The sequence below is a fragment of the Meleagris gallopavo genome, chromosome 2, assembly GCF_905368555.1.
Source record: "Meleagris gallopavo chromosome 2, MGAL_WU_HG_1.1, whole genome shotgun sequence".
Lineage (NCBI taxonomy): Eukaryota > Metazoa > Chordata > Aves > Galliformes > Phasianidae > Meleagris > Meleagris gallopavo.
In genome coordinates this window covers 37,729,388-37,755,720 of record NC_139405.1, presented here as the reverse complement: position 1 = coordinate 37,755,720, position 26,333 = coordinate 37,729,388, and the positions used below count along the sequence as shown (strand labels likewise).

The window sequence follows — 26,333 nt, the reverse complement described above, 5'->3', positions numbered from 1 at the left end:
TTTTTGGTCTGCTATACATTCTAAATGTTTTCCCAACATATAAACAAAATCGTGCCTTCTTGTGTGAGTCTGTATATGACCAAAGGCATGTTACTTGCTAGCTTGGCACCTACCAAAGTTGGCATTAATACTTGAAACAAATGTCCACCATGTATGAGAACAACATTATCTTTGTGCATGTGAAGGCAAACCCATCCAATACAATGCACTTATGGTTTACTGAAATGTTTTCAGAGAGATAAGGTAATCAGTGTAGCTGCTGGATTTTTGATAGAGAATTGTAGGATATGTTTCAGTCTCAGCGAGAAGCAGAAATCATTTCTTATTTCAGTGTGTAACGTGCCACAGTAATTTGAAGGCATTCAAATGAAACTCATGGCTTTTCAATTTCCAAAGCTATTTCAATGGAAGAAGAAGTCTGTTTGTAGAATAGGGAGATTCCCAGCTCCCCATCTGAGTTTTTCTGCAAGAAATGGAACATCAAACACTGCTGCAAAGCAAGCTTGTCTCATCCCTCAAGGGTCTGGAGAATTGGTAAGTAGGAGCTAACAGGAATAAGAATTAGTGTGTCCTCCTGCCTTTCCATCACCTGCTTGTGCAAAAATACTCTGTTTTATTCCTTCTGAAAAACTGATCAAAAAATGAGCATTGGCATTAAAAACAAGTGCCATAATTAACATAGATGCCTTTATCACCTTTAAAAGAATCCTAAATAGCTAGGATTTTTTTTCTCTGTCATAACCTCTAGGTAGCCTAGAGGTTTTCAGACTGCATTCTACACAGTACTCAACTGATGTCTCTGAAAGGTCACAAAGAAAAGCAAGCCCCTCCTTAGTAGGCCTCAGATCGCTGAGTGGAGATCTGAAGAAGGTGGAAATCACAGTTGTGTCTATCATCAAATCCCTCCAATTCCTCCTGGACACTCTCTTCATCACAACTTGCAGCTAAGGTCGGACCATGGAACAGGCTGCCTGGAGTTCAAAGAGTGTTTGGACATCACCTTCAGACATAGGGCTTATATTTGGAAAGAACCCCCAAGGATCGCTGAGCCCAACTTGGGATCTTCTTAAGACTACAGGAGAACTAGAAGCGGACCTTGCAGTTTAACCTGATTCTGGCTGATATTTATCTTCTCACTTCCTAAAAATATGAGTATTTATAAAAACTTAAAAGTTTTTAAAGGAGGCATTCAAAACCTCTCGGGGGGGGGGGGGGGGGAAATGGGAACTTCTGCCTTTCACGAAATAATACTGTTATGCTTGCAGGGAAAAGCTTCTCTCATCCAATGCTTGCCTTCATCACATTACAGTAAAATCTCATGTTTAAAATAAATGCTTTTGTCTTCATTTAAGTGAGAGCTTGTTAGAGAGACAGCTGATTTCAGCAATCTCTGTGAAAACATTTCCAAAGAGAAACAGAGAAAGCTGAATGCTGTATGCAATTCATAGTATTTCTTGGCTCAAATGACTCATCTTTTAATAATAAAAACATACAATTCTGGTTTCTTTAATCATCTTTTTCCTAGGCATAACAAGGAAAGCTGTGAGACTAAGGAGTGAGAGTTACATCCTTAATTGGTATCTGAGAGGCAAGAAAATCAAAGAATCATAGAATTGGTGGTTGAAAGGGACCTTAAAGCCCATCTAGTACCACACCCCTGCTGTAAGCAAGGTTGCTGCCCAGGGCCCTATCCAATCTGCCCTTGGGCAGCTGTGCCTGGGACTCATGGCCCTCTGAGTTAAAAAAAAAAAAAAAAAAAATTTCTTCCTAAGTTCTGACCTAAATTTCCCCTCTTTTAGCTTAAAGCCATTCCCCCCTTGCACTATCACTATCAGACTGTGTAAAAAGTCGATCCCCCTTCTGTTTATGAGTTCCTGTAAAGTACTGAAGGCTGCAGAAAAGTTCCCCTCCTGGAGTCTTCTCTTCTTCTGGCCAAACAGACATATGATTATACACACTACATGTCTTTGCAATTTTTGTTCAAAAAACGTCTTGGTGCTCAAAAACAGAGGAGGATGCCCTGGGCCAGGGTGGTGATTAATGGTTCTATGTCCAAGTGGAGGCTGGTAACGAGGGGTGTCCTCCAAGGGGTCTGTCTTGGGAGTGGTGCTCTTTAACATCTTTATCAATGACGGAGCAGAGTGCACCCTCAGCAAGTTTGCTGATGACACCAAGCTGAGTGGTGCAGTTGACACAGTGGAAGGAAGAGATGCCATTCAGGGGGACCTCAACAGGCTTGAAAGGTGGGCCCAAGTGAATGTAATGGGGTCCAACACAGCAAAGTGCAAGGTTTTGCACTTGGGCCAGAGGAATCCCCGGCATCCATACAGACTGGAAGGAGTCCTTCAGAGAAGAGAGAGCAGCCCTGCAGAGAAGGACCTGGGGGTATTGATGGATGAAAAGCTTAACATAAGCCAGCAGTGTGCTCTTGCAGCTCAAAAAGCAAATGGTATCCTGGGCTCCATCAGAAGAGGGGTGGCCAGCAGGGACAGGGAGGTGATTGTCCCCCTCTACTCTGCTCTTGTGAGGCCCCATCTGGAGTACTGTGTCCAGGTCTGGAGTCCCCAGTACAAGAAAGACAGAAAGCAGAGGAGAGCCGCAAAGATGATAGGGGACTGCAACACCTCCCCTATGAAGACAGGCTGAGGGAGCTGGGCTTGTTCAGCCTGAAGAAAAGAAGGCTGCGGGGTGACCTCATTGCAGCCTTTCAGTAACTAAAGGGAGCCTACAGAGGGGAGGGGAATCAACTCTTTGAAAGGGTAGATAACTGCAGGACAAGGGGAAATGGTTTGAAGTTGAGGGAGGGAAGATTTAGGTTGGATGTCAGGCGGAAGTAATTTACAGAGAGTGGTGAGGTGCTGGAACAGGCTGCCCAGAGAGGTTGTGGATGCCCCGTCCCTGGAGGTATTCAAGGCCAGGTTGGATGGGGCCTTAGGCAGCCTGGTCTATGATGGCCAACTCAGGTAAGATTATGTTATTGTTTCTGGCAAAATAATTAGTTTGGCATAGGGCTATTTTGCATCAAGAACACTATTTCAAATTAAATTCACTGAAATTTTATGACAGGTAAAGAACATGATCTAAGGAAGGCTATGAGCCTTTCCATGCAAAGAAAACAAACCAACTGAGCTCTTGGTATCTGTCACTGCTAGATGGAAACGTAATTCAAAGCCTTCAGTAGCGGCAAGCACCTAACGCCCATTTCCCGTTCAACGCCCCATTCCCACAGACTGTTCCCGCCTCCCCGTCTCTCCCAGCGCATGCGCGCTCTGCCGCTTCCGCGCTCCTGACCTTCGCGGCCGGTGTGGGCCGGGCCGGGAAGCTGAGAGTAGGGGCCGCGTATCGCGGCGGCGATCATGTCGGCCCCGACCATGGAGGAGAGGAAAGCGTGCTGGGCGGCGCGCGACGAGTTCTGGCGGTGCCTGGACGGGCACACGGAGGATGCGCCGCAGTGTGAGAAGCTGAGGCGGTCCTTCGAGTCCTTGTGTCCGCAGCAGTGGGTGAGCAGAGCGGCCGGTCCCGGGTGGTGCGGGGCGGGCAGTGAGCGCGGGCTGGGAACTGGCTCCCCCCTCCTCTCACTCCGTGTCAGAGATCGGTCTCTTTTCTGCCTCTAAGCTCCCTTCGAGGACTGGAAGGCCGTACTGAAGTCTGCCCGGAGCTGCTGCTGCGTCTCTAGGTTGAACGAGCCAACCTCAGCCTTCATAGCGGAGGTGCTCCAGCCCGCTGAGCAGCTTCGTGGCTGCCTCTGGAAGGCTGCAGTAGCTCCATGCCTTTGCTAGCTGCTGGCCAGAGCTCAGATTAAAAATCAGTGCCCCGTGGCTGCAATGCTTTGCAGGGGTCACTGAGTTTCAGGAACCTGATAGCCACAGCTTCCCCTCACAGCAGTGAGTGGCAGAAGGCAAGGGTCTGCTTTTACATACATGACAAAGACAAAATCATACTTCAGTTGGGTGATTGATGACCACGTCTGCCCCAGTCCTGCTACCGTGCACCAGTGGCCCTTGTTCTGCTAGTTTCTTAAGCTCATGATCATCTTGTTTTTCCTTTTTCAACAGGTTAAATACTTTGACAAAAGAAGGGACTTTTTAAAATACAAAGAAAAGCTGGAATCTGAAGGGTTTCAATCTCCAGAAACTACTCGAAAGTCTTAGGTGCTGTGCTTATTTATGTGCATCGACCCAGCATGATCTGTGGCAGGAAGAAGCAGCAGAAAGCAACACAATCTCTGGAGTTCAAGAACTAGTAACCCATCCATCCTCCTTAAATGCAGAATGCTGCTCCAAGGCCTCACATGTCTGCTGAAAACAGATGGTCATGGACAACTTTTTCATAAATATGAGGCAGTGCAGGGCTGTTCACAAACCCAAGGCTTAGAGTTTGTAACTCCAGTCAATGTTCTGCAAGAATAAATGATTATGTGATAGCATTTACTTTTCTTTTTAACACACGGACACCTGTTTTTTTCTTAAGTGGATCCACTTTCCCCAATAAAGCTTTTCCAACTTTGCTTCCTTGTCAAAAAGGAGTGGTGATGGTATAAGTATGTAATTCACATTTGTCACTGGCCCGGTATTTCTAAGTACTTGAAAATATAGCTTAAGGCAGATGTCAGTTTGCAAAACAGCAGCCATCTGAAAGACTTCATGCATCCCATCCATATAAGCTGTAACAGCCCATTTCTAAGTAGGGCAGTTATTATCTCACATTATAAACACTAAATAATGCAAGGCCATAATTACCTTACACTGAAGCAACTCCACTAAACAATAAGCTTGACCACAAATGAAAAATTACCTGCATTGCCCCTTCAGGTACAAAATGTATATCTCCTCTCTGGGTGCTGGAAACATTCAACACTTCTTTGAAGCTTTGACTGCGGTTATCAAAAGGCACAGCTTGAGTTTCAAGCATGGCTGTCACAATCTAACTGCAGTAGAAATCCAGTAAAAATGTTGATGTTCACCAAGTAGTACTGTCACACACCACATACAGCATAAACGGTATTTATTACAATGCAACAGTTTTATTTATGGAGGTAAATCATTAAGGCATTTAAAAACCACTCTGAACTGCAGAAAACCAAACATGCAAAATGTAAGAATCCTCATTTGCCCTGAGTAGTATCTTTCTTTTCAGAATCCCATGCTGTAGCACCATAGGAAGCCATCTAGATGTACTTTAAGGCACAAAACTCTTGGCAGTTATTTTTGTTGTTTGTGCTTGATCACTTGTTGCCTTGTGTATTCCCAGATTAGCAGAGCTCCACTCACATGAACATTGAGTGACCGAATAATCCCCTGCTGAGGAATTTCCACACAGACGTCCAGGTGGTGAATCAGGTTTGCTGGGATTCCTTCATGTTCATTCCTAGTGAAGAAGAAAGTGATTATGTCTGGGAGAAGACAGGTGTTCCAGAAAGCAGAAGATGTGAGAGTCATGATAGCAATGAAATACTATTTGAAAAATTGTCAGCCCTTAAATATGAGCACAAGTTGTTACTTTTTGTAAAGCAGTAATGCTGAAACAAAGAAAACCTGAATGGGCAACCTGAACAAGCTGGCATGTAGGAAAACTGGTAGAGCACTTTATCTGTATTTCACTGGGCCAGCAATAGCTGAATGCCCAGCACTAGGACTTCTTCTCTGCCTTCATTTTGAACTATCCATACACTGCAAAAACAGCTCTAACTCAGCTGCCTATTTGGCCTGAGGTCTTGGTATGAAGGTTTGACAGGTGCACCAGTATCCTGCAGTGTTTCACCTCTACAGAACAAGCACATCAGAAGATACCAAATGTTTTCAGTAAAAAAAAAGCTATGCTTTTAATTAGAAGAGGACAAGGTGATTATGAGAAGTACATTCAGAAGACAAACTACATATCCATGGATATGATCCATACTTCCCATTCCTTAGCAAGTAAAGCCAAACTCTTTGCTGTTTCCCCACTCACTTCCAGTTACAGTTCCACCTTTACCAATAACACTTGATTTTCACACGACCAGACTGTGAGTAACAAATTGAGTAACAGAAGGGCATCTGGATGGATAGTAAGGTTGACTTATAAAAGGCACATGTTCTTACCCCAGCAATAACAGTGACTTTTCTGGAAAGCAATATTCTGTAAGATCATAACTTTTGGCTGTCTGCTCCACTCCAATAGCAGTGTAGCCTTCTGTTTTCTTCTGCTGTAAATAATCAACAAGCTGAGAGGGTTTCACCTGTCCAAAAATAGGCAGATACAAAAGTATTTAAATATTATTTAACCATGGAAATCTCATCCCCAAGCAATGTAACAGCATGTACTGCAGCTCACTTAGCTGTCTGACATGCCCGTATTACAACTTCTGATAGCTTCAAGTAAAGAATTTCTTTTCTTCATCCAACTGTCTAAACTACATATTTGTTTTAGATTCCAATTTCTTCAGGCAACAGAAGTTCTACCGGTGTGCTTCTGTACAGAGATCGGGTATAAAGAAATGCACTGCCTAAACCAGAACGCTGATGGACACACACTACAGCTATACTACTCTGGAAAAACATATGCTGAAAATAAACATCATGAATAAAGAAAAAATTGAACTGATGTTTTTACATGATTTAACCATGGCTGATACAGAAAACAAATAAATAAAGTATCACAACCATGTTTTCGCACAAATATTAAAGATAGGTCTTGAAATCATTTTTATAAGCTAGATAATTGGCTCTAAAAGCTTAGCACAATTTAGCTTCAGGCAAATTCAATGGCTGAGCAATGGACTAAGATAAATTAAGTGCTGTTCGACTTTTATAAATAAACATTACATTCCAGTACTGCACTTAATCACAACGATGTAAAGTTATAAAATTCTTTGTTATGAGGGTGACCCAAAGGTCACTCCAAAATATTTTAAGTGTCACAAACAACAGCAGGAGCTTGTTAAACAGGCTCATTTTTGCAGGAGGAAACGATAAGGTAATGAACTATGCATCTGATACACTGAAGGCTACAGCATACTTCTGAGCTGCTAAACAGTTTCCATTCACCTCGACAAGGGGGAGCCACTGCTCTGCAGAAACGCTCAGATGCTGGAACTGCTTGTCCTGTACGTAATGAAGGCTGCCAACAACTAGTGCAGATGCCCCAAATATCTCACTTGTACGGCATAAACCTACAGTAGAAGAATTAAAGTGATTTTTGTATAGAAAACAATATATCCACATAACATAAACAATAACACTCAGTATAAACGCTGAGCCAAGATATTTTAGCAAGTAAGAAAGGACAAAGAATCTAAAAAAGAAAACAAACTTATTTTGGCCTTCTGTTTTTAAACAGTTTCAGGTACTTTCTAGGTCTGTTTCAAAAGGTTATACCTTTTGTTCCATCTTACCAGAAAGAAAATGTTTAGTAACTAAGCAGAAAGATGAAAATTTTAGAGCTCTACATCTGGCAGCATGCTTCTACACTGCTAATCACACAGAGTAGTGGGTCATTATAAAAGCCTTGATGGGGACAGACAGAGATGGGTACAGCACATTTAAGCTCTAAATCCAGTATCAATTAAATGAAAGACTTGGAAAAATGATAAAATGCTGCACTGCAGCACAGTCAGCATCAGCTTGTGGGCCTATTTTTCTGACAAAAGCAAGCACAACCTAATAAATTGCTGTAAATCACATGATTCAGTGAAGTTCTACATAATTAAGGCAAGCTACATGTCAGTATTATTATATTTCCTAATATAAACTATAGAATATTCCTGAAACAGGTAACATTTCCTTTTGTTGTTTCTGAAGGATGATCATCTCTTTCTCTGGGTAGTACTAAAATAATTTTCTAGTACCAACATACTGAATGTTACCTTTTTTACATTTATCCTTACAAGCCAACTGTGCTCTAAGGTCTAAACTAGAAGTTCAAAAGCATCATTCAAGCTTACCTCCTAAATTGGTAGGTTTATCAATAAGTGAAGCCACCACAATCAACCTGCTGTTTGATTTACCAAGCTTAGCAGCACGGTCCTGCAATACCATTTCCAGGTCTGAACTAGGAGTACTGTGTTTCCAGGGTATGATCTTTTTCTGAACATCAGTCCACTCTGTTTGGCCATCTGTGTCAACTGAACTTGAACCTACAAAAAACAAACATCAGTCATACGGATATCCAAGTGGCAGTGAAGCTACTGCTTCAGTATTTTGTAAGCGGTAGTACTGTAGACAACATTCAAGTCCTCTACTATTATTTTATGGTGTATCCTTTGCTCATACAGATACAAGACTACTACAGCAGGATAGCATAAGGATCGTGTGCATGCTAAGTTCAGAGCAGTACAGAACTTTACAGCTATTACACCACAGACCAATATTACATTTAATATACATTCGCTGTATTTTACCTGTGTCTTGCTGAGACCAGTCACTCGGTTTTAGATCAAGAAGTTCAGCTCGAGAACGATACCTCTGAAACGCTGGTGGCAAAGGAATGTCAGTGAACCTCTCAAATTTACAGAGAGAGATCCATTCATCCTCAGCAACTTCTGAAAGGCGTGGAAGAGTATAAAATATCGTCTGCAATGTAACACAGCATTATTAGCACAGCAACACTCAAAGAAAGCAAAACAGATAATTAACTTCCAGGCAATTTTATAGCGCACATCTTTTACCTGTCATTTTATAATCTCAGTACTTGTGTCAGCCTTGTTATTCTGGTTATTGTTAGAGACTTTTGCTGCCCAATTTTGCTAAGTCACATTAAGCAGTTAATTTTCACAGAAATACCACAGAACATCAGTTTTCAGAAACAGTCATCTCCTTCTCTGAACCACGGCACTGCTTCTGCCAAAAAGCGTACCCCTTTTCACATTCATGTTTCTCTATTTTAAATCGTATTCCCATCCCTTATTTTTATTTGCACTTATTTTTTCCTCCTGTCCTCTGCAGCGTTAATTCAGGTTTCAGTTATTTAAGATATAGTTTAAATTACAGCTGAAAAAGATGCTTGGTACGTTACAGATCTCTATCCCACTCACATTTAACAATTTAGTTCAGCAGCCTGTTGTTTTGTTCTATTTTTCCTAAGAACAGAAGCATCAAAAATTCTGACAACTCCTATGTGATTCAGGTCTATAGTTAGTAGCAGTAACTTTTCCAGACACAAATAGAAAACGTGAGCAACTCCCACACAGATGGGCATGTTCATCATGCTCATCTTTTCTTAACTGACATAGGTTTTTAGCACAGAATTAGAGAATTCGGCTGCATTCTTAATGTAAAATCCATGACAATTTAGGTGAAATTTTTTTCTTCAGAGTTTTAAATGAGTAATACTTGATCACTGCTTTCCCTACATTACAGCAGACAGAGAAAGTTAAAAATATTCTTGTAAATTATGCAAATATGATGACAAATAGTGGTGTTTTTTAGACTTGCCTCTAGACTATAGTCCTCGAGTGGATGAAATGTTGCAAAGAAGAAATGATCCTGGATTCTCTGCCAGTTTCTTCCAGCATTCCTGCAATTGCAGAAAGTAATGCATGATGCACAAAAAACCAAATGAACATATTGGATTTTTTTAGTAGTCAAATTGGAATGACAAACTGATTGTAATTACTATATATTATACAGAAAATAAACGCTTTAACTGTTAAGGGCCAATTTTAAAACTACATCAATCAGGAAATAGGTTAACATTTTAAGAAATGTCCCTAAAGTCTCAAAATTCTAACAGAAGTCAGTCTGGCAATAAAGGGTATTTCATTTAGGTCTCACAAGGAAACTGAATGCTAGCTCACAGCCTATAGCTGAGTGGCTTTTGACTATTATAGACCGTTATTAAAAAAAAAAGCTGTAGGTGAGGAAGCTGTTACTAACCCTGTGCCATGCATGTTTTCCACTTGTTGAAGGCTCGATTCAATAACTGGTGTCAGGGCTTCAAATTCTTCCACATCCAACATCCTGCACATACCCCAGATTTTTTTCAGTGCAACTAGTGCATAAAGTCGGACGCTGAAATTATGATTGAAACACCACTGCAGAACTACCAGGAGGGCTTTCTTCAGAATTGGCTTCTACAAAAGAAAAGATTTTCATTTCCATTAAGTCGTGATGTATCATTTAGAAGAAGAGCAGTACGCGGCCCAAGAAATTGGGTTCTTTCCTCTGAAAACAGCCTTTCAGTCCAAAAGGTTTAACAACATCTGTATGTGCAGATACATAATTTTGTTCCTTCTGTTCACTAGGGCACAAACCTACAAGCCCACGTGTGTTTTGAAAATACATTGGGTTGCTTTAAAGATTATTATTCTGCATGTACGGAAACTTCCACGTAACTTGCTGAACTTCTAGTGCTTAGGAAGCTCAACTTGCAAATGTATAGAATCATAGAATCATCAAGGTTGGAAAAGACCTCCAAAACAAAACGCTTCCAAATAAAACAGAGTCTAAAATTAATGTGGACTAGCTATTCCTGAAGAATTCCATAATGACTGTTATTATGCTTCAAGGCTAGCTGAATCTCATTTCCTGCAAATTAAGAACAAGTAAAAACAAACCCACATGCTTAATTGAACTAGAGTAACTGTTCCAGAAAAACTCACAGGTAATCAAGGCCCTATGTATCCAAAAACACCTGCCATTCACCTAACATTTAGTAACAGTATGTTACAGCCATAGCCTGAAGAGTTATTTTTCCATATCAAAAGTTATCTGAGGAGGAAGTAAGTATTGAAACATTTTTGAAGACAAACAGCAAAAAAGGGTTTTACTTCAGAAATTCAAGTTAAGTGCAACTGAATAAGTATTTTAATAAATCTTACCTTCTCTGAGGTATTTTGAAGAATGGTGTCAAAATGTGAAAACACTGATAAAAATGTACAGATGCTTGTTTTAAGCTTTTCTTCATCCTAAAGGAAAAAAGAACTCAACAGTAAGAAATACATCTATATTAAATGTACCTATATGCTTTCACAGCAGGTTCTGCAGATGCATTATCATAGTTTTATATCAACACTTAAAATACTGTTTCCATAGCAAAGCTCACTAAAACATTCAGTCATCATATTAAAATCACATTTTTTCTAAGTTTTCTTTTCACAAACACATTTTAAAAAAAAAAGCATGCAGCAGTATGAATTAAAACTAAATCCAGTCATCGTACTTTCCCTCAAATGAAAAAACAAAACCACCCAACAAGACACAACAACCAACTTCCCACTCTGTTTAAAGATGTGCTTTCATAATGGCAGCTTCAAGCATTTTCTCATAAGGATGCTAAAACATTTTTATGACTGACAGCACAATGAATTCTGTGCTGCTGCACCCAAACTGTGCAGAAACTTCAAGAACCTGTCAATCTGAAATAAGAGATCTCACTAAAAACAGAGGTGTTGAATTGTCCCTGAGGTATTTACATTAGACTGTACTGTTGTTAGATTTCAACTGTAGAGAATTTTTAAGGTTGATTTGACCTTCGATGTATTAAAGAATATCAAATATACATTGAAATAGAGAAACGTCCCCTTTGTGGAGAAGAAAACAGCACACATTACTAGTGAGCAAAGTTGTCACACAGGGTAGTGTTAAATTCCTGCACTGTTTTGGGCAAAAAGAAAATATATATGTATTATATAAATAAAATATAAATACACACACACACACAGTTTTCCAAATCTTTAGAATTTTTTTTTTAAATACCTTGTCCTGTTTGGTTTGGCTTTAAAAAAAAACTATGACTGGACCAATGATGCTATGTGTATTTGATAAGGAAGACAACATGGCTCAATAACTGTTCTGTGTAGGAAGCTTCCACAGGGCTCCCTAAGCAACACTTTTCTGTACAGTGGAGTTGGTGCAACCACATATTTACGTACTCACCTCAAATGCACAGTGCTAATATACATTTAAGACCATCGGATCAGGCTACTTACTATTTCTACAGGTCAAATCTTAAGGTTGATTACTTAAAGAAGTATCCAAAGACAAAAATGAAGCTCCAGTTAATCCTTTCCTGACTTTTGGGTACCACGTGCAAAATCTGCCCAAAACAAGACTTTATGCTTTTTTGTTTAAATCGCTTTAGGTGAATGCCAAAGTTTACTTACATAGCAAAAGCAATCCCAGAATTTATTGAGAAATTGGGGGTATTTATGTAGACTCAAGATAACAATCCATTCTATTAAGTACTTAACAGATGCTTGATTGTTACCAAATCCAGCCTGAAAGACTTTGTCAAGGATTCCACACAAGAAATTCTAAGAAAAAAAAAAAAAAGAACACTCACTTAGTATAAGGTTAGAGAAAATGAAAAAAAATTTTTTCAGCTTTATAATATTAGAAATACTTTCGATAATCAAACTAAAAAAAAAAAATGTAGGACCTTTAATTTCTTTATTATGCAAGTTAACTAATGCAAACAATACTCACAGGCGAAAGGCTATAAACATGGCTGGGATCGGACAGCAAATTGCTATAGAAGCTTTGCTAGAGCACAGGTAAGCTAAACAGTGCACACACTAGAAACACGTACCACGTCATTCTCTAATCCTCATATGGAAGAACTGAGGAAAAGAAGGTTTGGTTGATTTTTTTGTTTAAGCATACACGCCTCACAAAGCATACTTAATGTTCATATTTTTAATTGATGCATGGAGACTACAAGTAAAGAATGACCAAGCTCATGGACACAATAGTACCGTAAGGTGACAGCACCACTAAGGAACAACATGAGTCACCACAAGGCTGCCCTAGGATGTCCTTAGTACCTGCTAATACTATTCACACTGCCAATGAAAACTAAGAGCTGTACCTAACACCCACAGGGACTCCCCGTTTTTCATGACTTTATGACAATTTACTTTTCCAACATTTTATTATGAGGATGCATTATGTGAAACTAGAACTTCTGAGTTCTCTGGATATTCACAAAGTAGTAGCATTTTTCCTAAATGAAAAGTTTGAAATCAGATGATGAGCAAAAAAGCCCTCCCTAGGCTCAACAATCCAGCCTTCAATCTTCACAAATGCAAGATCCAGGTTTCAGTGACCTCTAGAAATGCATCAATCCAGGATTTCAAACTAAAAGAATGAGATTACATGAAATTTATATGTCAGCCACAGAGATTAGATGTCCTTTATGTTCTGTTGCAAACTAATGCGCTCAATATTTCTCAAAAGTAGACTCAAAAATACATTTTAAACAATTTAAAGTGAAATGTAATACCTGTTCCAGCTTTGGAAGAAGAACTAGGAGAGTTTGCCATACCCGGTTTTTGATCCTATGCTGTAATGAGTTTGCATAATAGCGTGTTCTAGATCTGGACACCAGTTCATCCTGCGAGGAAATTAGAAGTATTATTACATATCCTTCATTTGAAATTAAAGACGTGGAAACATATTCAACTGTATGTAAAGAGCAGCATCTATTGCACATCTAGTATAATCTGTATATATGATTAGGACAAACACATTAGCCTCAATAACAGATATAAATTTTGAATCTTTTTCATGAGAAGCTGAGGAAATAGACAATCCCACTCTGTAGTTTTACTTAGGAACATTAACATGTTAAGTACTGAGAATCTTCACAGAGCAGAAAGATTATGAATTTACAGCACCTATTGTATATGAACAATTAAACTAATACTGGATAATCTGAAGAATGAAGACTCAAGTTGTCACTTAGTTACACAAAACCAGAACTGAATATCCTGGGCTAAGAGATCAATACACAAACTAAAGCATTTCTACTGTAGTCTACATTTCAAAAGAGGTTTAGTCATGATAGCCTGTAATTGTAGGAGATGAGCCTGTAACTGCAGCTCTAGTTTTGGGATACAAACTGATATTCAGTTTGGTTTTATAAATCTCATATTAATGTTAAAATGCTTTTTTTTTTTTTTATTTACATGCTCAACATTAATATTTATGAAATGAAATCTATTTTAAAGCTCAAGTCATGTTTTCCACTTGATCTTATAACGCAAATACTGTCAGCTATTCTCTACTGGAGGGAATGAATAAAGAATCATCCATTTCTTGTTCTTCAGATAAAGGTAGAATACAGCACTACCAGAACGAATGTGTTCTGTAGTCAGTTACCAATGATTTTATGCTAGTGTCAGTACATAAGCAGTTATAATAAATGAAAATCAGACCCTGACCTTCTCCATTAAAATGATTTATAAAGGCCTTCTAAGGAGACAAAGATCTTGCTATTCCAAAAGTTGTTTGCAGTTGTTGAAGTGAAATGCAGCACTCTGAAACGCAGGCTAAAGGAAGGTTCTTCATGGAATAATGGCTACAATTTGATAATACTCAGTAATCCCCTATAAATTCAGAAATAGATCTGAAAGAGACTATATTTAGCACTCGCGTTTGGCTGAATTAAGTAGCTCGTGTCCTATAATAACAAGAAAAGGTTCTCTCTCTTCCTACAGACTATACAAATAACTGTAAATATGCCCTTTCAGCTGCAATTACTTAGCATTTTAATAGTTTCATTAACATCACATTTATATACCAAGAGAAACAAAGCTTACTTTCTCAAGTAGTTTGATGACAATGTCTTCCATAAAGCTCTTATGCAAGATATTTGATCCATCTAACAAGCACAGAAATTTAATAGCACAAATCCGTACATAGTGATCGTCTCGGTTTGTACTGTAAGATATTAAAAGTCATATGCTTCGTTCAGACAAATTCTAAGTTAAAAAAATATAGACAGTATATATGAGAACAGCATGCAGATGATGTTCTCAATTGTGAGAAACACTGGGCCATGCAAGAAATTAGAGTTCATCTTCTAAGATGGATGCATTTTGTAATTTAAGTAATGCCAAATAGACTGCCAATTTCTGAAACGAACTGTAAATGCTGTAAATAGGTTGGGAAAGTGAAACTAGAAGGCAAAACAAAGTAAGCAATCCATTTCTTGTGAAGAACTCTGTAGTCTTAGGGCTGTGGTGTTGCCTATAGTGAGATGACAGAACATGGAAATAACCCAAACCAGAATTCTGGGTCTGTCCATCACTGCTGATGAAGGAAACTGATGACCTCCTGTTAACTTGCCACTGCTTCTATGTACAGGTCTTTAATATGTCCTACAGAAACATCAGTCTCATTAAAAGGTTTGGTCAGTACTGTGCCAAAAACCAATGCTGAGAAGTCAAACTCCAAATGTCGCCTCATTAATTAAGCCCTAAGTTTATCGATTGTCACACTTGCAAAAATGAGTTACGTAGCTTATCATACTGTGTTGATATCTGCATCCTAATGTGCTACTCTTATGAGGTGAAAAAATGAGGAAATAGTCACTTCAGTCCCCTTCAGCTTAACAGATTATTTTCTGGAAAATACTTTCTATATTTGGTATTTGAATGTGATGTGACATCAATGCCTTTTACTTACATTTCAAGTTACAGTTGTACTAGTATCTTTCCTTATGCTGTAATCAGCATCAGTAGTAATTAAGATAATTTACACTAAACTATTGTAAGATACATACCTCTCAGTAACAACATTTGCTGCACAATTTTCTCCAAGATTTTCTATGAAGGCATGCACATCCTGAATAAGTCTTCTCGGAAGAAAAAAGACAAAGCAATACAGTTTGCAGAAGAGCATAGAAAATAAATTGCTTTCTTTTAATTTTTGTGAAAAGAGCACAAAATTAGAACAAATAATCATGCACATGGATCTGATGAATTGTTTTTATACCTTTGGTCTCTCCTAAATACAGTTCCAAAGACACAGCCCTCAATGATAAGTTCACAGTAATTCCCAGCATTTAAGAAAGGATTTCTCATAGCACTTCTGTTATCACAAGTGGGAAGTATCCATGATTGACAACAATGACTAAGGACTACGTTGAAGACTCCAGTTTTTGTAGTGGACATATCTATGAGCTTGAGTATTATCTGAAAAGAAGAAATTGAAGATTAAAAGCCTTCATTTCCACAAAAGCTAGTATTACAATAAACTACTGCAATATTTATGTATTTTTAACTAAAAGAGAGGAGATTCATATTAGATGTGAGGAGAAAATTCTTTATTTAGAGGGCAATGGCACAGCTGCCCAGAGAAGCTATGGATGCCCCATCCCTGAAGGGGCTCAAAGCCAGGTTGGATGGGGCCCTGGGCAGCCTGAGCTAGTGGGTGCAGCCCTGCCCATGGCAGGGGGTTGGAACTGGGTGGACTTCAAGGTCCAACCTAAGCCATTCTGCCATTCTATTACTGCAGGCATGATCCCCTCCTGCACCTGAAATTCCCTTAGGCTACTGTTGCTTTAAACTGATTTACAGTTTTCTGCTTATACTCACAGGTGAATGGGTAACAACTGGCCCAATATGCTTATGCTAAAAAGAAGACCAAACAAATGGTGATACAAATCTAAGCAGACTTTTCACAAATCTCCTGGGAACTGCAACAAATGCACCTGGGCTTACTTTAATGAGTACAAAAACCTTGTGCTTTCAAATTAATCCATACCTATTTAGAAAAAAGTTATGCAGTTTTTTCCCCTCATGTATTCACATCACTAGTTCTCTTTAATGGGGATTATATCCATATGTTAAAGTTCACGTTTGTACGTGAGAAATTTAGGAAATTTGAGTTTTAGCACAATTAACATACGCATAATTACAAGGTAAGAGGAAAAAAAAGCAGCAGAAGAAAAAAAGCTTAGAATCACAGTACTTTGGGCACCTCTGCAGAAGACCTGTATATAGCAGTACTTCCTTTTTGGTTCAAAAGTATCCCTTTTTATCACCCCCTCTAATTATTATGAAAAGACAGTGCACTGTGGCAGACAAAATTACATTCTGTAGCCAATCAGTATCAGGCAGTTCCATTTTTTTCCTGTCTCTTTATCTAAAACTAAATAGCCATTGCACAAGGCAAAAAAAAAAAAAAGGCTGCTGAGGAATGGAATAAGAATAAATGTAAGTAGACACTTGCTTGGGAACTTTATCTTCAAGATAAAGAAGGCAAGAAGGTGGCTCAACCAGATGCCCTTTGCTGAATACAGGAGATCTTCATTACCACCTGATGCCTGTTGCCATGGTATGTCCCACTGCAGACAGTGGGATAGCTGTCATGGAGACTCAAGACTCAACGCTGGCAAAATAAACCTTACATACTCATAATGTCTGAAATACTAATGCCGAAGTTAAGATGGTAATTCTTAACATTAAGGAAAAACAAGAACAACAACAAAAAAGAAATGTAAGCTAGCTACAGCTCAGTTGCCACATAGAATGGCCAAATAATCATGAAAGACAAACCTCACAAATTCCTAGAACATGGAGATATTTACCTATGTCTGTACACACATTATTTTGGCTTGGGTTCACATTAAGACTACAAATGCAAAACATTATTTACTGCTTAGAACAGATGACAGCAATGTTCATTTCAAGAAAGTGTGCCGAAAATAAAGCTTATACATTATTTATTGTTTACAAATATGAATCTGACATCGGGACAAAGTTCAAGACAAAACTGCAATCTGATCTAGTGTAACTTCTGTGCTAAGTGAAAAGCAACAAAACACAATACTAAGCATACATACGTATGGGTAACTAATTTATGAAGTATTAATGCTCTGGTAAATGTCTTTACGATCACTCTGTGCTCTGCACAAACATTTATTTAATGGCCCAAGGAAAAGCAGTAAAAAAAAAACAACAAAAAACCCACATGAAGTGTTATTTAGGAAGTAAGTATCCTATTCCTGCCCAAGATAAACCAGCATCCCAATACTGAATACAGGGACTCAAAATGAAAGAAAAAACACCATGACAAAGGGAAGGACTTCTATGTGCATTTACAAAAAAAACCCATAAAACAACTAAAATTCTTTGTCTTACAAAATATGGAAGCAGTTCTATCACACAGTTTTAAACTCGATTCTAAGGTGACAATATTTTTTGTTGTTTCTTACACCTGGACACTCAGAGGGAAAAAGCAGTTAAACAGTTAAAAGATCCCTTATTTAATAGCATCTATTTAAGTTTTAAAAGGCTGTGATGGTCCATCTAAGAAAATATTTTAAAGACTTTTAGAAAAATTTCCCAAAATAATAACAGCTTCTGTCAGCGCAGGTGGCAAATCTTGAATACAAAAATTCAGAGAAAGTGCATAATGCAAGTATAATTCAAAGAGCAAAAAACCCCACATTTTACTGAACGTAGAAGTCTAAAAATGTGAGAAACACTTCTTTCTTTTTCTGTATTACAAGAACAAATAAAACATATGTAAAGTCTTTCATTTATAAGCCTTTACTCTGAAACTGCTCGAGCTGGCAAACATGAAAAGCTAACAATATTTTTAAAAAGTGCACTTTGATCTTTTGTTTGTGTTGCACTGCAGATTCCCTTCAATTGTTTGCTATTACCTTCAATAGTGGAAGAGTAAAAGCTGACTGAACGTGAAGGTTTCACAGATCTTTTTACTTGCTCACAGAATGGAGCTAACACTGCTCTATGCTTCAAGTTCCATTTGTTTATCCTCAACCTAATTCTCAGATCTCCTATCAAACTAGTTTCTTTTAGAAAATGAAAAGAAACCACCACAAATGCTGAAGAGGAAACGAGAAGTAAAATAAATTTTATCTCGATCTGAAAACGTATGTTTATTTCTCACAAAACTGACCTCTTTTATCTTGGCATACGCTGGGCCCTTCGCGCTTACAGCAGCAGCTAGAACCTCATTATCAAAGATGAACCGAACAAAAGCTTTCAGATTAGACCAAAATACTAGCTGTGTATTGCTCAAAGAGGATATGATTTTCCAAGCTAAATCGAATGCTTCTATGCAGAGAGACTCCTGTAAGTTCAGAAGCTGAGAAGAAAAAGAAGAAATGCGTTAAATTTGACAAAACAAACACACCTAAATAGTATCTTGCAGTTGTTTCATCTTTTACCTTGGGAACAAGGATTTTCATGCAGTCAAACACAGGTAAAACTTGGTCTGAGGGAAGAATAGTTAGGGTTTCCAATGCAGACTCTAGAATTTCTTTTGATCTTTCAGCAGTTAACAACAACAGTTCTGAAGTTCCTTCTTCATACTCTTGAGCCAACATTGGAAGTTTATTTAAAACAAAACGCAGGCAAATCCACTGGTCACGTACATAGCGTGCAACAATTCTTCCCCATCCCTGAGATGTTTCCTCACATAAGCTGCAAAAAAAAAAAATTCTTAAGCATGCGTTGCATTTAATCATTGCGCACATTCCTATCTGTTATGAACAGCGTTACTGTACCTACTATACTTAAGACACTCAAATTTTCACAGGTTAAAGGGGAGATTGGGCAAAATACTGAAAAGAAATCCAAAAATAAAGTTTCCTAAACACAGAAAAATCAGTCCTGAGCTCAGGCTGTCTCATTAGTTATAAACTTCTGGAAGAGTCTTCAGAACAAACATCAGCACATGCTTTCTGTACTTTTACATTCCTCAAGCACTTGCTTTTTGACTCTGCAGCTTGCTCTAGATTTCCTCCCTTTCCCAACTGTAAGTAATTTCTTTTTAAATAGACTTGTGCACATGCTATGGCTTTGTGCAGTGTACAGATAGGTAAGGTGGCCTAAGTATCAGCAACATTCAAAGCTAGCTCTGGTTACAAAGTACTAGGAAAGTTAAGTACTTCAACTTCAAAAAGTTAAGCACTGAACTGAGTTAGAACTTTGGTCTGAAATATTATGGCCGTTTCAATGCTCTAGAACCAGAACAAAGACAGAAGAGCAACTGAAGGAATCATTTTTGCTCACAATTCTTCATTTTTATCTTGGTACAAAGTTATCAAAGAAAAAAACAAAAACAGCATCTTAATCACTGTTCCACTCTTTAATCAAATTTGTTCTGGACTATTACTTAATCAGTATCACAAACGTACCCACTTTTTTCTTCAATGTAAGATGGTTTCTTTAATACTTCATTAGATTGGAAAAAGGCAGTAAATCTCCTTAGAGCACCGACAGAAGGCAGATCTTCAAGATGTGCTTCAGGTTTCTGATCCACTAGCTCACAAACTACTGTGAGTGAGGCTATGCTAGTTACTTTTTTAATTTGCTCCTTAAGCTTCAGCTCCTAATAAGACCAAATTTAAAAAAAACAAAACATCAAACACGCATCCATTTCTTCTCTAACACAAGTAACCAACTGATACATAAGGAAACAAAATGTCTTTAGAAAAAATATTGTCAATAAGCATATAGTTTCCTAATATTATTAAAAACTCATTGTTGTTTAAGCATCTGCAAAATACTTTTAGCCGTCCAGAGCACAGAAAACATTTTCCCATCTGAATTGCTCAACACTGGATTTTTTTCTACTTAAATAAACCTGAATCTAAAATGCACTATATCATCATGAAAATATAATTCTCACTGAATTCAAAAGAAGTTTGTAGAGGCCCCACTGAACATTGGCTGAATCAGAGAATGTTTATTTTGAAACTAATGAAGTATTATAATTCATATAGTAAAGTAAAAAAGTTCTGTTCTTTCTTAGAACAGTAATCCTGGCGAATCCAATCCTTACAATCTTTTTACTGTGCTATTAGCTGTTCTTGATGAATAATTCAACACAAAAAATAGCAAAGACTACAACTAGTACTTGCTGGGCAGTATAATCTCCTCCTTTTAAATGATAATAATGATTCTTTACCTTTTGAAAATATATTTCAGATATATTAGCCTAATTAAATACAGCTACAGAACAAGGAACAACGCAACAAAAGTCAAAGCAAGACTGGGTTCTAGAATATCTTTCTCACTGCAATTTCAAGCTAATGCTGCGACATGCCAAAGGCAATTTTATTTAGATGTAACTTCCCAGGAAAATCCAGTTCATATTTGAGGAAAAAGCTTTTGAATACATTTAGCCCATTATAGTCAACTACAGTTTTCAATTAAGTTTCACCAACTCCTTTTAAAAAGTAATGTAAGAAAATAAAACTTATTAAAAATCTTAGGTACAAATATTTTATATTGACACTATGCTGCCAACTAATTGGAGATGTTGGGAAGTATATGCATACACACATATTACTTCATCTTATAGATATGCTTATAATTTCACGTATCTGTATTAATCAATAACTACTCTCTTATTTACTTCGTATCAGTATTTACTGCTCTAAGTAATACTGAATTACCTCTGCAGAATTTGTTTCCCGAAAGTTATGAATAGAAGCATTAGTCAGGGGTGAGATGAAATTCTTGATAATTGTTAACTTTTTTGAGCTGAATTGCAAGCACAAGTTCACAATCTCTGGAATTAAAGCTAAGTATAGATCACAACGATCCAGGTCACCGACCTATGAAAGAGTATACAAAGGTAAACTGAAGTATTAAGAGGAAGAACCAAACTGAAAACAGAAAAAAATGTCAACAGCAATAGCAGAAGGAAAACAACAGCAGTCACTGCAGCTGAACAACTTTTTGTTTATTATTATTATTATATTTTTTTTTACACTCAAGGAACTGTATGACAAACAAAAAATCCTTTAGTTTTAGTAGTAGCACCTTTGCAATTTCACCATCTTTCAGACTTTGAAATTCTTCTGATTCAACTCTAGCATTTGCTTCGATGCAGTACAACTTTCCTTATCCTTCTTCTGTCACACTCGCATTTTGGAGATTGCCTGTCAACCTTTCTTTCCTCCTTCACACTTCCCTTTCTCAGAAAGAGCATGAAAAGCATAAACTGAAAGCAGCCTGGAGTCCCAGGCTTCTGTCCTTTACTTTTGCAGAAACAGGCACCTGTGTTATTGATACTGCACTGTTCTCTCACAGACTTCACTTTTTTTTTTTTTTTTCATTTCACCAAACACAAGAAGCAACTCTGACTCCTATTATCACTATAAATTCCTCTTCAAATTCTACATCAGCTTTCTTTTCTAAACTCACTTTTCATCAAAAAATACATAACAGTGCCCATTAAAAAAATTACAGAAGTGTTTCTAAGCAAATGGACTTTTTAGGCATTAATAAATTTGATATGAAAACTCAGACATTGGTAAATCAAATTACCAAGCAACACCACACCAAAGGAAGCCTCCAAATAATTACTTACCGTACTTAACTCATTCGCAGTAAGCTGCCGGAGTATGAATTCAAGAACACTCTCCACAGGTGTCACTAAAGATTTCCAGATAAAAAACAACACCTCATCTGTGTGAAAAGTAGAATAGAAATATTAGCACAAAGTAGTATGCTTTCTTAAAGAAATGACACCATTCAGATTTAAGTTACAGTGCTGATATTACATAGTACTAAGTATTCAAATACCTGAGAACATTTTAATATAGCTCTGTGCTCTTTAGTGGCACAAGCCATAGTCCCAAGAATCAAGCCAGGTGAAATTTCCTTGGATTTAACAAGAATTAGGTAACAAAATTGAAAACACACATCCACGGGGAACCCAAAGACCAGAGTGCTATTTTCCAGTTTTTAATTCACACTCGTTCTGGTTCCAGCCCTGTGCACAAACACCTTACTGATGAACTTACTCCTTAATAAAGAACAAAGTCTCCAGATCCAGCAATTCACTGTAACAAAAATGCACCTATTCCCTTCTAATACCCACATTAGTTAAAATGGTGTGGGTTTTGTCTGCTTTCAAATTGTTTAGAGGTAATTAAGATTTGCATAGAGACCAATCGTAAAAGATATTGATCTCTTGGCGTAACATCACAGAAGGTTATTATACTAAACACAGTACTTTCTCTGGCTGGACTCCACAACATACTGCAAAATATAGCATTTCACAAACAAAAAGACAAGTTTATTACACAAACAAAGTAAGTGCCCCTGGTAAAGCATACTTATCCACAAGCACACTTAGATCTGAGTTCCAGGGGGTGAAGGCTAGGTGCAAACGAAAGCCAAAGAAATAAAGTATCAATATGAGCAGGCAGCTACAAACCTCTGCACCTCTGAGCCACCCTAAGTCATTAGTTTCTGTATTCAGAATTACTCAGAGGTTACATCTGTTGTTTTGGTTTTTTTTTTTTTTTTTGGCCTGACCTTGAATTACATTTAACATAGCAACATTTTTGCAGATCTTCCAGAAGGTGAAAGTGTAACAGGATGCATTTCTAGAAGCTCCAAATCAATACGGAGCTTACCTTCAATGCTCTATGTTAAAATAGCTTATTGGGCTGCATTTCTAATGCTTTATTTGTATAGAACAGGCAGGTTAAATGTCACATTATTAACACCTCATCACTTTTTCTAAAAAGTGATTTAAGCTTCACATCATTATAAAGTGTTATGCAATTAAAACCAGAAATTCTTCGGATAAACATTTAATACAACAAAATCCATTTCACTGTCAGTGGCTCTCTAACATATTACAAACAAATAGCAAACAGCAGAAGTAGTGAAGTCTGCATAGATGCTAAGACCTCTGAAAAAACGCTGATGCTTTGTGGACGTGGCTATCCCCATTATAGCATTCCTAAGTGAAAAATATTCAAGTTGTTATTATTTTTGTTTTACAAATTTATAAAATCCCTTTTTTCTTCCCTCCCATTTTCTCTTGTTCCCATCACTGCTCACCTCGTTTTTAATCAACATAGCAGCAAAAGTTCTTTATTCTGCAGCATTATATCCCACCCCCCAACACAGCCAGTTCACAACTCAAGAAACAAGATTTAATACTTGTCTCTCTTGTGCAAGATGGAAAAACATTAAAATTATAGAAAATGATGTAAGAAAAGCAATCTTTGTTTATCTTAACACAAAATTACAAGTCCAACTTGAAAGGCTCCTGATCTATCAGGGCATTCAAAAGGAGGCAAACACCATGATGCTCAGCCTTGCAATGGCTTAAGAACTCTGTCAGCAGAACATGAAATACTAAGCTGGGCATCTAAATTTCTGAAGAAGCGACTGATTGCACCTACCTTAGAAAACACAGAGGCAGATAAAGAAATGATTTACAGAACAAAATACTAAAAAACATGAACTGTAAAAACTCACATAATTGGCACTCTACATTCCAAATAGCTGTAATTTTTTTGGAGGAGAGGGGGAAGGGAAGTAACTGTATAAAGCACTTAAAATAAGGTTTTGCATTTACTTCAGGTCTGCATTAAAACATCTTTACAAAACTTGGATGCAGAATACCAAATCATTTTTCTCCCCATATTAGAGTGTAGATATTCGGGCACTGCTCCAAAGATATTCTCCTATTGCATTTTATAAATAACACACTGAAGAATAATCTGGAGAGGAAGAAAAAAACCACCAAGATTCATCCTGTTCAAGTTCAGCATCCTAACCATGAAAATTATATTGCAATTCCTCACTCTCAGGAAGATATACTCTGGTTACAAACTGACAAAGCTTTATCAGAAGGAGCTGTAAGGACTCCACAGTTGCTGGAGTCCACGGCTACAAGGTAAGATGCCCAGCCAGTGGCACAGGTCAAACCTCCCGGACAGTCAGATGAGCACACTTGTGCTTAGTGAGCACCGCTTCATCTTCCTGCTTTTAACCAAGACCAAGCTAAATCAAGTCAGCTGAGCATGCCAAGTGAAATGATACCAAATACTGTGAAATAATCGGGGACATCTTAACTTTTGCAGACTGAATAGCGTTAATCGAAGGAAAAGTATCTACCAGTCAACCATGGAAATAGTGTCTACCAGGATCACTTGATGTGCTCAGGGAAGGCTTCAGCTGAACGTGGGGTAACTAAACAGGCTAGGCTGGGTTTCTAAACTTATTTATTTTTTGAACTGTCTAAACAATTTGTGAAATCCACAGACTGGCAAAGAACAGGCCTACAGGTACTTGCAACATGGGCTCATTCTCCGCTTTTTAGATATCAGCAAATCTAATTTAACGGATAACAAGTGCTTTTTGAGAAAGGTTCCACATTCTCAATTCCCAGTCCCTGGGGCACCTTCAGAAGAACCTCTAGGACTGAACCTAATTTCATAAAGGATATGTCAAATTTTCACTTTTATCACTTCTAGGCTTGTATTAAGTTGACAATAGTCTTAAAACATGGAAGTATCTTAGTTTTAGTTAGACTGTAATTAATATAAGACACAGTATACTGAAGATATCACTAACCATCTTGTGTATTGGAACATTTTAACGAACGGGTCTGCAATAACTTCAAGAGAAGCTGTAGGCTTTTATCTGTTTTCAGTGTTGGTATGTAAGCATTACTGCCAAGTTTCATCAAGACATCCAGAAGAGGGTTCAAGAAAGCCTCTAGTTCAATCCATTTTATGTTGCTTTTTCCACTACACAAAAACAAAAATTAAAAAGAAAGTCTTCTTCTGAGTATCTGCCTTAAGTGCTGAAGTCACTTATGGAAATAAATAGCCCATAGGTTTCCATATCACTTAAGAATCTAGGGAAACATTACCCAGTATGTTTGCAGTTGTCTACAAACTGTCAAGCTGACCCAAAGTCCACAGGGAAAAGGGAAAAAAGGACAACTTCCTGATTTGATCAGACTTCTATCAGACCCTTTGAATGTCAGGGGATAACAAAAAAAGGAGAGAGAAATGTAAGACAAGGTAGTTCATACTTACCTGGATTTATTCCTCATCCGTTCCACGTCAGCAGCCAACAGAATCATTGTTGCAACAAGCTTAGCTTCAAACCAGTCAGGCATAGAGCAATGTTCTCCTGATCAAAGATATTTTAAGGTTTCCACAGCATTTAGAAAATAGCATCATATTAATTTAACAAACTATCAAAAGAACAGCAACTAGTGTTAACAAGATTATTTTCTGCATTCTTTCTTCTATATACAAACTCAAGCACAAGTGTTTTCTTTTCTACACCTCACAGAAGTTGATCCTGTTAGCCTGTATGCCAAAATCAATTTAGAAAACATGTAGTAACAGACTCACAACACACTTATCTATTGCTTTTAAAAGAACACTGCATACTCAATGAAGTTAAACAAGAATGTAATCTCATAATGCTTCCTCAGAAACATCAGTTGTTATTTTAGCCAGCTAGAAGTTATATCAAGAACTAAAGCTATCATATCAGAAGGAAATTTTAAAAAGCTGAACTGAACTTTCCTTATTGAACACGTAATTGTACTTACAAATAACTTCTTACATAGTTCTTAGGGTAGCTTCAGGGTTTTTGGCTTCAGAAGTTCAGAACACAAAACAAACTTTGGAGGTTCAGTTCAAGCAGCTGGATATGGCCCTTCCCCCCCCTCATAGCCCTCCCCTTCATACAGCTGCTTATAAACTGAAATTCATATCAAATCAAAATAAAACAAACACCCCTCTTAAAAAAGTGAAGCAGATGTACACCACGGAATTACAGATAAAGTCCTAAAACGTTTCAGTCAGCAGAGAAGATCTGCTAA

At 37.8% G+C, this 26,333-nt stretch overlaps 2 protein-coding genes across 2 annotated transcripts in view; one reads left to right on the top strand and one right to left on the bottom strand.

The window, feature by feature from the left end:
* The first annotated feature begins 3,250 nt into the window (after positions 1–3,250).
* On the top strand, positions 3,251–4,507 carry COA6 (cytochrome c oxidase assembly factor 6). Its single transcript, XM_010706997.4, has 2 exons — positions 3,251–3,500; positions 4,056–4,507. Exons 1-2 carry the CDS (start codon positions 3,357–3,359, stop codon positions 4,149–4,151), a joined length of 240 nt encoding a protein of 79 aa, XP_010705299.1. The 5' UTR covers positions 3,251–3,356; the 3' UTR covers positions 4,152–4,507.
* Positions 4,508–5,003: 496 nt separating this feature from the next.
* Positions 5,004–26,333, bottom strand: part of TARBP1 (tRNA guanosine 2 -O-methyltransferase TARBP1) — a 32,950-nt gene continuing 11,620 nt past the window's right edge. The window contains exons 11-30 of the mRNA XM_085219715.1: positions 25,534–25,630; positions 25,064–25,239; positions 22,053–22,150; positions 21,133–21,294; positions 19,870–20,063; positions 18,898–19,153; positions 18,627–18,815; positions 15,693–15,892; positions 15,481–15,552; positions 14,516–14,636; positions 13,198–13,308; positions 12,080–12,229; positions 10,796–10,882; positions 9,852–10,048; positions 9,411–9,492; positions 8,378–8,549; positions 7,922–8,113; positions 7,026–7,150; positions 6,081–6,217; positions 5,004–5,367 (exon numbers count right to left, since the gene is read on the bottom strand). Of these exons, the coding sequence (XP_085075841.1) occupies positions 5,202–5,367; positions 6,081–6,217; positions 7,026–7,150; positions 7,922–8,113; positions 8,378–8,549; positions 9,411–9,492; positions 9,852–10,048; positions 10,796–10,882; positions 12,080–12,229; positions 13,198–13,308; positions 14,516–14,636; positions 15,481–15,552; positions 15,693–15,892; positions 18,627–18,815; positions 18,898–19,153; positions 19,870–20,063; positions 21,133–21,294; positions 22,053–22,150; positions 25,064–25,239; positions 25,534–25,630 (2,984 nt within the window). The 3' untranslated portion in view covers positions 5,004–5,201. The remainder of the gene's footprint in view (positions 5,368–6,080; positions 6,218–7,025; positions 7,151–7,921; positions 8,114–8,377; positions 8,550–9,410; positions 9,493–9,851; positions 10,049–10,795; positions 10,883–12,079; positions 12,230–13,197; positions 13,309–14,515; positions 14,637–15,480; positions 15,553–15,692; positions 15,893–18,626; positions 18,816–18,897; positions 19,154–19,869; positions 20,064–21,132; positions 21,295–22,052; positions 22,151–25,063; positions 25,240–25,533; positions 25,631–26,333) is intronic.